The following is a 15981-nucleotide window of genomic DNA, read 5'->3' as shown; positions in this document are numbered from 1 at the left end:
TGTATATTGGCACAATTTTTGCTGATTTAAGAGGGCTTGGGAAAATTCCAGATTTTAGGGTTTCGTTAAATAAGAACAGCAGCTGATCCTTAATAGCATTAAACGACCTTTTCATGACTATCTATGGGATGTCATCTAATCCAGGACTAAATTTGTAATTTCATTGATTATGTTGGTCAGTTCCATGACTGAACATGGGAATATATATAATGAATGGCATGAGTTAGGAATATGAGAATAATTGGCTGAATTGACTGAAACTGTGGGATTTTGATGGGAGAGGTAGAAATCATTCAGAATGGATGCCATTTGAGAGTAATCTGGTATAGCATTACCAGCGGAATCCTGCAGTTGAAGATCTTGCACATATGTGATGGGCATTACACCCAAATGAAGAATGTTAGCCACCGTGAGTCCTTGTATAAATGAATGCATAAATTTTTAATTTTTCAGAAACTATTTACTGAATGTATATTTGGAATTAGTTGAGGTAATTTGGCTGATGCCACATAAGAAAGTGAAAGAGAAATGCGTTTGATGCCAAGCAGTTGATTATAATGTTAACCTGTTCAGACATTTTCAGATTATCGGCATGCGTCAGTAAGATTTTGGAATGTTTTATAACATAGTAATAGTTACATTATTACATGTAAAAAAGTAATAATCAAAATAAAATTGTGAAATTAATCAAATTTCAATCACATCAGGCAATGTGTGCTTAGTTAAAAAAGAACTTTTTATGGATATTTGCTGAAGTTTCTTTATTTTTATATTATATTGGTATATTTTGTATATTATATTTGAGAATGAACAGGCAGACCACAGTGCTTGTCCATTCTCAAGAGTCCTTCCTTTGTGTTCATATGAGTGGCTATCCATTTGGGTTTTTTATTTATGTGGCTGGGCTTTGCATTGATATTACCTGTACTTATTTTCTCAGCCAAAATATTCTGACCTGGGCGTGGCTTGACCTCCGAGTCATCTTCAGGATTCAGAGCACAGCAGTGGAGTTAATAACTTTTATTTTTAATCTATATCAATGATCTCCCAGACAATCTTAAGCTCATTAAGGGGATAGACCCAATACTGTATGCTGATGATACAAATATCATTGTATCATCCTCCTCAGTAGACAGCTTGACAGAAAGAGCAGCCGAAGTAGTTCAGATTTTCAATGCATGGTGTCTTCATAACTTTCTAAAACCCAATTTAAATAAGTCCAGCCTGATTTATTTTACTAATAAAAAGAAAGTTTCATCTGCAATCTCAGTAGATGTAGAAGGTGTGAGCATTAGATGTAGAAGGTGTGAGTAAGGAATACTTAATTAATGCCTACTATGCATTCTTTCACTCAAATATTACTTATGGCATTAGACTTTGGGGGCATGCATCTGATATTAAGCTAATCTTTGTGATGCAGAAAAAGGCAGTCCGTACCTTATCCAATTCATGTCCACTTGAACACTGTAGACCTCTCTTTTTAAATTTAAAAATTATGACTGTCTACAATTTATATATATTCTATTCATTAGTTCATGTAAAAGAAAATACAAGTATGTACTCCACTAGGGCTGACGTTCACAGCCATAACACCAGAGCAAAGTCTAATATGGATTTTCCATACTGTAGGCTAGATAGGACTTACAAAGTTGAAGGTCTACCTATCAAATTGTTTAATATGCTTCCAAAATCTGTAAAGTCAGCCCGCAATGTAGTGTTCCGCAGGGTGCTGCGTGATTGGCTTACCTCCAATCCTTTATACTCAATAGAGGAGTATTATGAGCTCGACTTTACTAGCCTAAAATTATAAGGTCTAGCGTGAGTAGAATACTAAGTGTATGTATGCAAATATTTTCAAATAAGTATTTTATGTGATTGTATATTGTGCTGTATACCATATTATCCAGGAACAACTGTATGTTCCTAAATGACGACATCTACCATATGTGAATATGATTATAAGATGAATAAAGTATATTATTATTATTATTATTATTATTATTCCCCAAAATTCCAGTACCCAATTCCTGGGAGTAATCCTGCAGAAAAACATGTCTTGGGAGGAACACATTTTCAAATTACATAGAAAGTTATGCTCCCTATGCTTCCTTATTAGAAATATTAGGTATTCTGCAAATTTAGAGGTCCTTCTATCCATTTACTATGGTGAATTTTATTCTCGTGTTACTTTCAGTATCCTCTTCTGGGGTTCCTCTCCCCATGTGGGCATAATCTTCAAAATCCAAAAGAGGATTATACGTATTATGAGCAATGCTCCTTGCGATGCACCATGTAAACCTCTCTTCAAAAGACTTGGTTTATTACCAGTACCTTGCATGTATATATTTATTGTCATCTTACATGCAAAGGGTAATATTTCCCATTAAAAGTCCAACCACAATTACCATAGTCACTACAAAAGGACCTGCAATGACCTGCACCAACCATTTGTCTGGACATACAATACTGCCCATGGGCCCAAAGCAATGGGCTTAAGGTTATTCAATAAACTTCCCCATGAAATCAAATATGAAACAAAAGTACCTGTTTTCAAGAAAAAGCTGTTTAACCTTTTAAAAAATAATATGTTCTATTCTGTAAATGAATACCTTGAATTGTCGCAATGCATCAATTCCGGCTTAAACAATTGATATGTAATTATACTAGTGTATTGGTATGTATATATATATATATTTATATATTGTATCTCTTCTATTGTGAAATTGTGAAAATTATATTTGACGTGTCCTATATTTGTGTATGTATGAATATGCAACAAATCTCCGGACAAATAAATGTATTATTATTATTATTACTATCCCCTTCCCCTCACAGGTCTACCTGCCGACTGAATCCAAACCAAGGTGCTTGCACAAGTGGCGGCCGCACGGGGGCCGACCCCTTTCCTGTCTGTTTTTCCTGGACGACTATAGGAATCACTCTCCTGAGTAAGTTAATGGAAAAAGTATTTGCAACCTTCCTTTTAATGTGCAGGTTTCTTCGATGTGTCATCATGCAAACTCAATTCTTGTGAAATTTGTAAAAAAATCATCCTTCTGAGCATAATTGTCATTCCTGGTCAGATAGATTTCTTGAAATATTTTCATAAGACAAATTATTGTGCTTAAATTAATTGTAAAATATCAGATACGGTGTAACCTCATAGTATGGGTGTAATCCGTTCCACGATCTTTTCTCGTAATGCAAAACACTCGTATAGCGTAACAACTTTTTGCCTATAAATTTATGTGAAACACGATTATGTGTTCCATGCCAAAAGAAGATAAATTATGTACAAGATTTCTTAAAATAAAATTATGCATACATTGCTTAGGATCACGGATCATATTCACATTTGTCATGAAGTGAAGCAACCGGGAATGTAAACTTGATTTGCAAAAGCAAAAAAGAATTGAAATGAATTGTTAATGATACTTACCTAATTCCTTTTATTCTATAAAGCTGTGTAGGGACATTTGTTTTTGCTTATCCTTCTAAATTCAGTAAAAATGCAGCTCAGAATGATTGTTAAATACATTTATGGCAGGCGAAGCCAGCCACTGCCTTATTAGGGGGATGCCTCCGATGCATGGTATGATTCAAATGTTTCTGGTGACCTCCACAGGTCACGCTTAGGCTGATGTTTCGGATTTGACACTCCTTGAAGGCTTGTGGCGTGTGTGTCTGAATGCTGAAAAAGGAAGGGTTTGATTTTCAAATCGCTGCTCACATTTATGCGGAGTGGCAGCGTGAGACGGCCTTTCATTGCCAAGCCATGCATTCTCTTCACACAAATATAAGTTTGCTTCAGCATCTTCTCAAAGGGAATCGTCTCGTCACAATTTAAAACTTGTTGGTGCGGATAACCGTCTGAATCTATGGGCGCTTTGAAGTCACAATGTTCATTTCTACTGTTATTTTTTAACTTTATTCCGTTATGGCTCTCTTCCAACAGATTTTTCTTTGGGGTTAATTTGTAAACTATGCACAAAATATTATTCATCTTTTCACCGAAGAATCACCAATAATATGTTTGAGTACAAGTTGTGGAAAGATTTGTGATCACCAGTGACACAAAGATGCTGGTGGAACGAGTGCCAGAGACAAACTGCAGTGGCAGGCACGCAATGATGCCGGGAATTCCCCTCTCCTCGTCACTTGTTAATGCGAAAAGTCACTTGTTCAGCGAGTCATTTTCAGGACCACTATTTTTGCTCGCTATGCGAGTACACCCCTTGCGAGGCGTGCGTTGAGCGAGGTTCCACTCTGCATTGTGTAAGTGTGTAAGTAAATGTGCATCGTGTCGTGGATATCAAACTGGCTTCCTTGTGTGGTGGTAAACTAGAGCACCTCCTAAGATGGTATAACTTGGAGATGAGTGCAATGGATATTTCAAGATTTGCGTGGGGTCAGGATGAACCAAAAATGTTCTGACATTTTTGGTGTGCGATTTGGGAAAAGAACAACTTTTTTTTAGCATTTTCGTGGATTATATTTTATATGAAAATTATGCAATTTTATGACATGCTCATCGATAACTCAAACATTAACTGAAAGTAATTTGCTCATGTACGGAAAAAAATAAAACACATAGTGTAGAAAACATTGAATGCAATTGATTTGAAAGATCTCATAGTGCTTAGTATTTAATGACTGAAAGAAGAAATTTTCTCATTAAAAAAGTTATGCAAATGAATGACAAGTGAAATGAGAGCGTATAATATTGTATTTTATAATACGCGATTGTTTTGTAACTGCAAGCATAAGCATCTAATTCTACATTATTTTAATATTTGTTGGGAAAAATCTTTAATGTTTGTGACCTAGTATCTGCCTTAAACCTCTTAGCTGCCTTCTGCTAGTGATACTACCATGAAATGTGTTTTGTAATATAATAAAATGTGTCATCTTAGGGAAAAAAGCCTATTAAGAAGCTATTGTTCTAGATACGTGTGTGTGGGTTTAAAAAAATTTTTTTATCGATTGAATTAGTCAATTATGATACTATTCTTTCACATCCTCTTAACAATTATTTTAGCGATATGAAGTTGAAGAATAATTTTTTGCAATGATATTTTGATTTTCAAGCACAAGAGTAATATATTGTTTTTAATTTTTTATTATTAAAGCGCTACTTGAGCATTCAAGAGATAACTTAAAAGACAGTGGAAAAAGGTGAATTCCATGCATTTTTGTGATCCACTGTGTGTTCCCAATTTTGTAGGGGAGTCAGAGTGGGTAGTTAATTGCAGGGTGAAAAGAGGACTTTCCCCCTAATCGTCCATCTGGCACCTTCCTCTTTTACGGAACCAAACTAACAATGTGCATGCCTCTCTCACACTGTATGCGCACTGCGTACAAGACCTTTTTCTCTTCCAGTCATTTCTCCAATACAAACAACACAATTGTTTTCTTTTCTCCCTGGAAGTTGTGGCAGTCCTTCTTTTGATTGACTTGTACGTGGACAAGTGTCACTCTCTGTCTTCCCAAACCCTTCTAACTCGAGAGACTCTATAATACTTGGTGAACATTGAAACATTGTAATTATATTTGTGGAATCAATGTCTTTATATGTTACATGAAGAGTTGAGAGCCATGAAAGAAATTACACCAAAAACGACTTTCTTCCAAAACTTTGGAGAATGCCTTTCATCCAAGTAAGAATGCACTTTCCGGTCAGTTGTATCAATCTCTCCTGTGCGACTATTTTATAGGTTCATTATTTGTGGCCCATTTCTTTGATTTTGCCATGCCTCCTCTTACTGGGATGAGTCCTGAGGGCTACTGCTTTTGTGGGAAGAAGTATTTCATCCAAAATAAGTATTCCACCACTTCCCTTTTATTTTTTTTCCCCTCTGCTAAACTTTTATTTCAACTCTTTGGGAACGTTCTTTCTACACCTTCTCGATGCTCCTGAGAAGCAAGTGTGATTTTATATAATTCACGTGACAGGTCAACGCTAGGGAAAAAGCTTTTCACAAGCACAACCTGTTTGTGCCGGCCTTTCATCTTCATTCTTTGTACCACATGAGCAGTAGGAGGCCAGACAACAGTTCACTCCGGAAACACGATAGAATCAGCCTTACTTCTATGCCTCGTTTGTGGTGATGTTTATTTGGTTGAAATTGAATCAACTGTGAGTGGCTCTCGGTACCAACTAATTATTCTTCCATGCAATGGGGTGTATAGTAACTTGAAGCAGTCAGATGAAAACAGGAAAAGACCTTAGGGGGGGGAAAAAAAGATATTATGCAGAAATTGGTAATCATAATGTATTTTGTAATGAAATCTTTACTTTAAATATCAGGGTGCAATTCTGGAAGTTTGCCATCACTGGGACAAGGAACAACCACGAGTTGAAGCTGTGGTCTTGTGAATCGTGGACATGCTTGCAGACGATCTACTTTGGGGAGAAGGAGGCCCCAAGGAGTGGTCAAGAGGAGGGGTTCCTGAAGGCTGGTCTCGACCTGGCTGCCAAGTTCCTCATCCTCTCCGACATTGGCCGAAAGGTTTGTGACTTGATTGATTGTAGGTTTTAATGGAAAGGTTTTGAAAAAATTGACCATTATGTCATTTCAAGGCCATTAAGTCCCTCTGTGTAATGAGATTGCACTCATCTAAAATTTGTTTCCCCTAGTCAGCAGTCCACCTGGACGTTGACCTGGTATTATGGCTCAAATGTGTTTCTTTGTGTGATGCAATTTGAAGCAATTGATATAGGAAGAATGAGAATCATAAAAGTACCAGCGATAGCTTAGGTAAAGTTCATTTCCCTATGATTTACATGTGTGTTAAATCAGTTGTCGTGAGGGCTGTAGTGCTCACCTTGGTCGATTGACAGTACAACTGATTCAGCACTGCCTAAAAATGGAGATAGCGGATTGATATTTTATGATTTAGCACAAAAATTTTGGAATTAACCATTTTTCAGAATTTTCACTCGAGTTAGCATTTTTAGTCGTGGTAACATAGAATATCTTAAATAATGCCCTTTCAGATTAGCTAACAACATTTTCTTTGGAATAAGTATGCAAGTGACTCATGATGATCATCGAAATGAAATTATTGATTTTGTAATTCCACACACTTTAATTAGATTACACGGCCCAGGTTTCGATGTTGAACGTCATCATCAGGTGGTCATCATGGAAGCCAACTTGGTGGATACACCCTCTGAGCCAGGGAGGGGTAAAAAGGTTAAAATGGAGGTGAGAGGGAAAGAGAATTACATCTTTCAGTGTCAATCGATGACTTGGAAGAGTGGTAGATGTAGGATTGGGGAATGGGAGGGATAACAAAATGTCGTTGGCTGGTTCATCCTTGCAACAGATGCATTTAAAAATTTCCAACTGCTCCAAAGCATCGAGCATTTAACTTTTATATATTCAAAATGGAGAATTTTAGTCACATAGTCACCTGTGTGGTCACGTTTGATGAGGTGCTTCGCAAAGAGGGATGTTATGTTCTTATTCTTTACGTATGTTTTGTGCTCCCTTATCCTTTCTTGAAAATTCCATCCTGTTTGCCCAATATACTTATTGGTACACTCTGAGCACGTTAATCCATACACTCCTTTCGTCTTTAGGAACTTCGTCTTTAGTGTGGGAGTTCAGGCTCTTAAGGCATGAACTATTTTTAAAGGCACATTTAATTTTTTCTTTTGGTAAAATCTTGATTGCTTTTTGAGAAATATTCCCTGGATAGGGTGTTATTCCTCATTTGGCTGTGGGATGTTTTATATATTTGGGGTTGTAAATGTTGCTTAAGGCTATTCAAGTAAGTTTCTTCTGGTAAAGATTATTTCTTAGTTCTTCTGGATAGCCATTGTTAACTGCTATCATTTTAATTACGTTAAGTTCCTTATTTAAATTTGAATCTGACATAGAGATCAAGAGGCTAATCGGTGGATCATTTCATGAGATGCCAAAAGCTTTTGAGGAAGCAATGCCTTGAAGAGAAATTAATTAATTGCTCCGTAGACATTTCCTTTCGAAAAATGGAGCGCTCTAACCCATCTTTGCCTTTAGAAATGGATTGGTCAAGGAAATTTGGAGAACCTTTTCTTCTTTTTCACACTTGAATTGTATATCTAGAGTTTAAAGAATTTAAAGTTGCAAGAAACTCTTCCAGTTGCCTTTCAGGACCCGTCCACCACTCACAGAAGGCATAGTCTAGATATCGCAGCCAACAAAAACATCATTAATGAGAGGGTGAGCTGAGGAGAACAAAGCTTTTCAAAATGGTCCATATGAATACCGGCCAGGAGTCAAGGGGCAAGGGCGGGCCCATGGCCCAACCATTGGGTTGTTGGAACAATGAACCATTGAAAATGAAATAATTTTGGGCAACACGTGTGTTTAGGAATGAGCAGAGTCCGCTGAAAACAGGTCCCGGGATGGATTTCAGGGAGAAGATGTCCTGGGCTAGGTTCACAGCTTCTATGAGTTAGTGTTGACTAAAATTTATGCGTAAACATTTGCATTTCTACTTGATTTGACGAGAGTTGCAGCATCAACAAAATTAGTGATTCCTCTCTAACTTTGTCCTTCAAATCTATTAGCCATTTGTTTGCAAGGAGATGCCACTATGCTTACTGAAAGCCTCTCTTTTCATTTTGATTTTGCTCTTCTATGTTTTTCTCTTATAGTTGTTATATGTGTTACAATTTGGACGAGATGAAGATGAGGGGATATCATTTGTGTCCACAATCTCGGAGTTCCACCTGCCCTATCCCATTTTGAGTTTTGGAGTGGTGGATGCCGAGGTCTGTCCAAGCAAATGTGCTTCCGGGTCGCCAACTTCTGCGTATGCAGATGACCCTTCCGGAGGTAAGTCTTCCAAGAAGGTAATTCATTTTGCTTGTGCCACATTGCTGAAATACACTATGGCAACCAGGTTATGTGAAGTTATCTAATGCCACGACATACCGCACACCTCTTTCAGATGTCTCCTGGGACTGCTTAGCAAAATCCAATTTGATTAAAGTAAAACTGATTTTACATTCAAGTAAAAAATATCAATAGCATATGTATTAATGCTTGGAAAGTAATGCCAATTTATTTATTTAATGGGAATAACCCTTTACATAAAGAAAGGCAAAAAACATATATTGGTTCCATAATTATAAAAGGAAAGAAACAATTACAATTGGGTGCAAATTACTTCCTTTTTTTACAATATCAACAAAAGTTGATATTGACATTTACAGATATCCACATTGCAATAATTAGCATTCTTAAATTCTCTGGATAATTTTAATAACATTTTTTTAAGGGATCCTGGTGAGATAGAAAGTAGGTCAATATAATCACAACTGTTGGCATCTCTCATAATCTGGTGAATAGGAGAGTAGTAAGTGTAGTTTTGTACATGATATCTAATTTCAAACAGTGCTTCATATCTTGTGTTATGTGAGGATACTCGGAAAGATATTGTCCTAAGGAGTTCCAAGGAATCAATCTTGTTATGCAGTAATTTACTAACTAAAGTTATGTTATTAATTTTTCTACGTTAATGCAAGGAGGGAAGATTTAGTGTAGGGGTAACATTTCATGATAACTATAAAGATCTTTGTAAAGATTGAATTTGAATGCCATTTTGTGCACAAATTTCCTTTAAACACATTCAATTGTATGAATATGGAGTTTGTAGTAAGGTGACCAAGCAGTACTGCAGTATTCACTAAGTGACCTAAGTAATGACATGAAAGGAACTTTAGGTCATTGGCATACAAAAGAAAAAGAATTGGGTCTAATGCGGCTATAGTATCGTTTATAAATAAGTTAAATAATATCATAGTTTCAATTACTGTTGCTTTCGTTAAGTTGTTATCCTTTTTGTAAGCACCTATTTGAACAATGTGAGTTATCTGAATTAAAGCATCAGGCATAACTTCGTGAAAATCATAAGTAGCCGTAATTAAGAAATACCTCTGTATTTCCCACTCTTTTGTTAAATATAAAATAAATTAAAAAATAAAACTGTGGAAAATACAAATTTATTTTTTAAATTGTGGATTAGTTATCTAAATTTGTTCCAATGAATTTGATGACAATATGCATGCATGAATAATGAAATGTGTTCCTTCCCATCCCATCTCTAATGAACAGCAACAACTCTGCAGTGCAAATGGTAACTCTCTCTCACTCTCTGCAGCAGAGGTGGACGAGGAAGGCAAAGGGGAGTCAGAGGAGAATGGTGGCGGTGGGCGGAGGGCGATTGCGGAAGGGGAAGAGGCAAGGGAGGTGGAATCTGAGGGCACGGACTCGGTCGACATACACATAGTCCTCGTCCAGCCCAAGTCCTTGCAGGAGTGCCACATAATGTTTGAAGCAGGATCCACAAGCAACCTGTACCAGTCAGAGCGTGCCAGCATTCCGTTGCCTGTTCACGTAACCAGTGGTAAATGCTCTTCTCAAATTTTAATGTGTAAGGCCTTCATTCTCCTGTTGGAAGACAGGAGGTAGTTGTGTTGATAATGTGGGAGGTATGGCAATTTGTGATTGCCCTCAACCACCAGCTCAAAAGGATCCAAGATGGAGGCTCTTTGGTTGTCATTGTGTTGTTTTAATGCTGGTTGTAAATTAAAGTCGTGTGAGGGCTCAAGATGTTCAGACAAATCTTAAAAGGAAAAGATGTTCTTTAAATACCATCTGATCTATGGGTGGAATGAGACATGGTTAGATCGTTATCATATGTTTTCGGATGAAGGAAATGCATTTTTTGTAACTAATAAGCGGTGAGTTGTAATTGGAAGTAAATATCAGAGGAATATTTAGGCACTTAGGGATCAAAATTGAAGATATATATGGGTCGCTTAATAAATCTTAAAAGCGAATTCTTTGTGTGGATATTTTTTAGCATAGAGATGACAGAAATATCTCATCCAAAATGAAGAGGGACGACGAATAAATTTCAAGCTGTTGAAATTGAAAATGCACACTATTGCAGAAAAAGTCTGGGATTTAAATACAGTTAAGCAAGCATTTTATACTATCAAAAATACTTAACGAAATCAAAAATTAAGTTATGACTTCCTATTAAATAATGAAAGGTAAATGAAAATTACCACAATGTTTAAATAATGTTAATCAAAAGTTAAAAATGATGCTCCTAAATGACAATAATTCTCGTCATCCGTCTACAACAGTTGGGATTTAAATGACAAGAATTCTTGCCATCCATATGCAACATGTTAAGATCAGTGTAGAGAAGCAGAAGCAGAGCTATTTGAAAATGAAAAGGACACCTTGTAGACCATTAGACTGGGATTTAACAAAGAGAATGGGGAATGCTATTTGTGCTTTCTATATCTGCAAGGTGCGAAGATATGGGCGTTAAGGATAGCCGAAGGAAGGAAAGAGAATTGAGGCTTTGGAGGTGTGGAGGAATGTTGAAGATCATTTGGAAAGATGAGATGAGAAGGTGAGACATGAGAATGTTTTGGAAGAGATGAAGGAGAAAAGAAGTTGTATGGGAACACGGAAAGAGAACTGGATGGGTCGCATGCTAAGTGGAGATGTTTAGTGGAAGGGGTTAGTGGAGAGCTTTATGGGGGAGGGGGGAATGATGGTGGAGGCGCTGGCTGGCATGAGAGGGGAGAGGCGATGAGAATGGCTGAGGGAAGGTGTCAGTGGGGAAAGAAAAGTGGCAAATGGTTTCTGACCCTCCCAAGGAGCAGATAACCTGTGGTGATGAATAACAAAGTTGTAAATTTGTATTAGTTCTTTTGGTGTAACACAATAATTACACGTAAAGGACAATACAGAAAACATGTAATGAAAATATGGTAATGCTGCATCTGATGTATGAAACTTCTATGTGGTAGACTGTATTGTGGTACAGGGTCGCACCCAAAAGTGGTGGGACTGATTTTTTTACAAGAATTTTATTGACGATATACTTACATCGACTTAATAATCTTCAAAGTATGCTCCTTGAGCTGCTACACACTTAGTATTCCGTTGCTCCCATTCCCCGTACGCCCGCTGGAAATTATCTTTGGGGATGCCGTTGATGACCCTCGTCGAAGCCTCTTGAATGGCCTTTATCGAGTCAAAACGTCGTCCCTTGAGCTGTCTTTTCATCAGGGGGAAGAAGAAGAAGTCCGGTGGTGCCATATCGGGAGAATAGGGCGGGTGCGGCAACGTGGCAACGCCGTATTTCTGCACCAGATTCTGAGTGTCGACCGACAGCCAGGAACTGTCGGTCGACACTCAGAATTTTCGGCACCATCTTGGTGCACACCTTGCGCATGGCCAAATCCTGTGAAATAATGCGTTGGAAGTTGGATGCAGACAGACCCAACTGGTCTGCAATTTCTTCACTGGTTAAGCGTCCGTCTGTGTTCAGCAGTGTCCTCACTCTGTCCACATTCGTGTCGGTTCTTGCCGTCGACGGCCGTCCGGAGCGATGGTCGTCTTCAATGAGCTCCCTACCCTCTTTAAACAACTTGTGCCACTCAAATACTGGGGAACGGCTTAAGGCAGTGTCCCCATAAGCCTGCTTGATCATATCGAGGGTCTCAGTTGCTGTCTTCCCAAGTTTCGCACAAAACGTCACGGAATAATGTTGCTCTAAATTCAGATTCATTTTGTTTTTCAACGCGGACAAAAACTTGCTTCACTAAAAACGGTGTCCTCACTCAACGACAGCCTGCAGGCAACTAAGGTTGGTGTCGGTCTGTTGCTAAGAGCCCCCTCCACCTTACCCTGCCAGGCAGACCCCCGTCCACTGCTCCGTTCACGCCTGAGAAAATCAGTCCTACCACTTTTGGGTGCGACCCTGTATATTTGATGTATGCTCATGTGATATTGATATGTACCTTTCATTGGTAACTTTGTTTTTCTGTTTGAATAATATTTTCTGTATAGTTGGTCAAAGTCCTAACGGCGAACCAGGAACTCTCATGGTTTCAGAAAAGGAGCCAATGGAGACGGAAATGGAAATGAAGGAGGACGTTCCACTGCAAGCGCACTCAGTTAGTAGCACAGCTCAGATGCCCCTGGAGTCTACATCCGATGGCCTCTCAAGTGCGGCGCCAAGCACCATCCCGTTTGGCAATGTGGCCAATGCACCCATCCTGACGCTGATGACGCCCGATGCATTCAGCTCACCCATTCGCCGGAAGGGCATGACACCAGCCGGCAATCAGAGTGGCTCTCACCCGGCATCCCTCGTGTCCTCACCCGCATCAACCCTCTCGGCACCTTCATCCTCCGGTGCCCCCGAGAAGACCACTTCTCCTACGGCACCGTCCCCGCACCCAGCAGAGTCCCGCTTCCCCCCTCCTCCACCCCTCGATCACCCGGGGCCACATTCCCCTGGGCCCGGTGCCGTGGCTCCCCTCATAGTGCACGATCACCCCCATTTGGTGCTGGGCTCCCACGCGTTTGTCACCAGCACAAAGGTGAGTAGAGGAATTCAGACCGTGGCCATAAGTTGAAAAGTCTGGAAGAAGTTGAGAGATACCATGCTTTTGTGGCGCAATTTAGGTAATTTATTGGGCAATAGACCTTTGAGTTTGCAATGGAATGCATCGGAACTGGTAGCTATGATTAAGCTACCTGATGACTATTTCTGAGTTGTTACATTGCGATATAGCTGGAGAAAGTTCTGAATAGTTAAAGTCTATTTTTGGAGTTATTATGAAAAATACCTTACCTTTGCCCTACCTTTGTTTTTAGAGATGTTATGAAAATTTTGTGTGTAATTGGAAAGCAAATACATTTTTTGGCAGTGCTCAAGGAAGAACTGGAATACTTTCTGATTTCCACAGGATATAATTTTTTGCTTTCAAATAGTTTTGGCACATTGTAGCATCATCTTGGCTCCAGATTCTATGAAATTTGAAATGGAATTCCTCAAATTAATGACCTCAACTATCACTCAAAAAAAAACGTTTCGTAAATTGGCTTAAATGTCCATTCTCCTTGTGATTGCTCCACTGCCCATTATTTTTGTATTTTAAGTCGACTTGGTTGCTTAGGATACAATACTTAATGAACAATCAACTGCCAAGTCTCTTGCCACACTCCCATCAAACATCCTTCAATCGACAGTGTTTCCCACTTAATGTGACCTCAGAAAGGTGCTTGCACTTGGTGCACTCTTCAAGAGAGAGACCTTGGGGCAGTGGAGAGAATATCTAACTCTTGAAGAATTTTATCTAAAAATATTGATGCCAGATGCATGTTTATGATGAAAACAGTCAGTAAAATGTTGTTTGGTGTTGAAATTCAAACCAGAGGAAACCCTTGCTTATTAAGACTCCTGCTGTGTACTGCAGGGAGCTTATTAAGAGGTCACATGTTTACTCTGCTGAAAAATGTGTGTAACTTCCAGGTGTATACAAATATGGTTGAAATTAATTATAAAATTTTGATCAATATTCTATCTTTTAATTTGGAAGTATGGCTGAACTATTGCTGCATAAAACATAAGTCAATTTTCATCCAAGAGTCATCCCTTTTGTGATGCATGTATTTTGAATAGATGACCATGTACTTCCATGTGATTTTGTATTGTATCACATAGTTCAAGGTGCCCAACCCTTAGACGCCAAGTGACGTGGCATGTTGGGCCCGCACTTCACATGGAGCAGAGCGACTTCCACTGTGGCCAACTGTTGTCAACAAATTTTTTAATCAATTATGGTATTTCACAATCTTCACATTAGGTACCATTCAAAAGAGGACTAATTTGACTTTGTACAGTCATAATTATTACATTACTTCTTTTATCATATTTTATTGTGTTTTGAGAATACGAAAATACGGTCCGTCGGATGGGACGTTAAGCTGCGGACCCCTTGGCTACTTTCATTAAGAGCGGGCCAATGCCGATGCTGGGTTTCTCTCCACCCTCCATCCTTCCCTATGGAGGCCTAATGGCGCAAAGGACCTCAGCTGTCGGTCCCCTCCCCTAAATACTACTACTACACAAATGCTGACATTTTCCTACACTCTCTCTGAACATATGCTGTGCAAAATTGATTCCTGAGAAATGCATATGGAGGACCGAGTCACCTCATGAAATCTTTCAATGACTTGTTTCTCTTTTCTATATCTTCTCTTGGCTCTCCATATGCATTGATGGAAGAGGGCCCATCTCCTCTTAATTCTGGCCAATCTTATCTCGGGCCGTAGTGTGGTTGTGTTCATCTCCATCAACACTTGATCATCGTAAATAATGAGAGGGTCCTTTAGGTCTGCATTTCATTTAGTTTGTGTACATTATGTCTCATTATGAAGTTGCTTGTTGGAAGGTTGGTCATGAGTGAGTTAGGGGTCATGGCTTTTGGGGAAATATTCTTGGCAAAACTCAATTCTTCAGTCTGAAAATAATCTTTCATCGATGTGGTCTCTCTTATGTACGAAGAAGGATGTCAGAGTGCCCAGCTATCACTGATAGATATCGCCTTGCTTGACCAAACTGCATTTTATCAGAAGGATCCCTCCCTTGGGAAAGAAGCGACATCCATAAAGGAGACGTGTGGTCCTCACAAAACATTCCAGGAGAATAAATACCGTGGTCTGCTGTGAACTGTGACGTGAGACTATGCTTGGACTGCTTTAGGATCTCTCACACCTAGCAGAATCATTAAGGAGGGCCATTTACATAACTGGGTGTTGCCATAGCAGAATGTTTATTGGTGGCATCTTACTTGGCTGAGGCAAGGCAGGCTTTGGTGCATTTGCACTTGTGCCGTATTAAATGCCTAATATTTCATGTTGAAATGTGCATTGCTGAAATGCACGCAGTTGCCTAAATATCAAATAATATGTAAGAGCATGTTTCCATTTAATAAAATTGAAAGAAGTCTGATTTTTACTGGTAGTAGGAGAGAAAATACTGTTTTACCAAGGAAAGTATCATATATATTGTAGTAAATGCCACTAACCAAATTTTGTTACTACATCTGACAGAATCAACTGTTATTATTATCATCTTCATCATCAGTAATCCACCGCTTGAGGTAGG

General features: G+C 38.8%; 1 protein-coding gene across 1 annotated transcript in view; it reads left to right on the top strand.

The window, feature by feature from the left end:
- The window catches only part of Ge-1 (Enhancer of mRNA-decapping protein 4 homolog Ge-1), a 63360-nt gene that overhangs the window by 20073 nt on the left and 27306 nt on the right, over positions 1–15981 (top strand). The window contains exons 7-11 of the mRNA XM_071590984.1: positions 2836–2948; positions 6308–6509; positions 8648–8828; positions 10156–10401; positions 12873–13408. Coding sequence (XP_071447085.1) covers positions 2836–2948; positions 6308–6509; positions 8648–8828; positions 10156–10401; positions 12873–13408 — 1278 coding nt within the window. The remainder of the gene's footprint in view (positions 1–2835; positions 2949–6307; positions 6510–8647; positions 8829–10155; positions 10402–12872; positions 13409–15981) is intronic.

The sequence above is a fragment of the Hetaerina americana genome, unplaced genomic scaffold (assembly GCF_022747635.1).
Source record: "Hetaerina americana unplaced genomic scaffold, ioHetAmer1.1.p SCAF_40, whole genome shotgun sequence".
Classification (NCBI taxonomy): Eukaryota; Metazoa; Arthropoda; class Insecta; order Odonata; family Calopterygidae; genus Hetaerina; species Hetaerina americana.
Note: the sequence above shows the minus strand (reverse complement) of the source record. Positions and strands in the feature narration are given on the sequence as shown.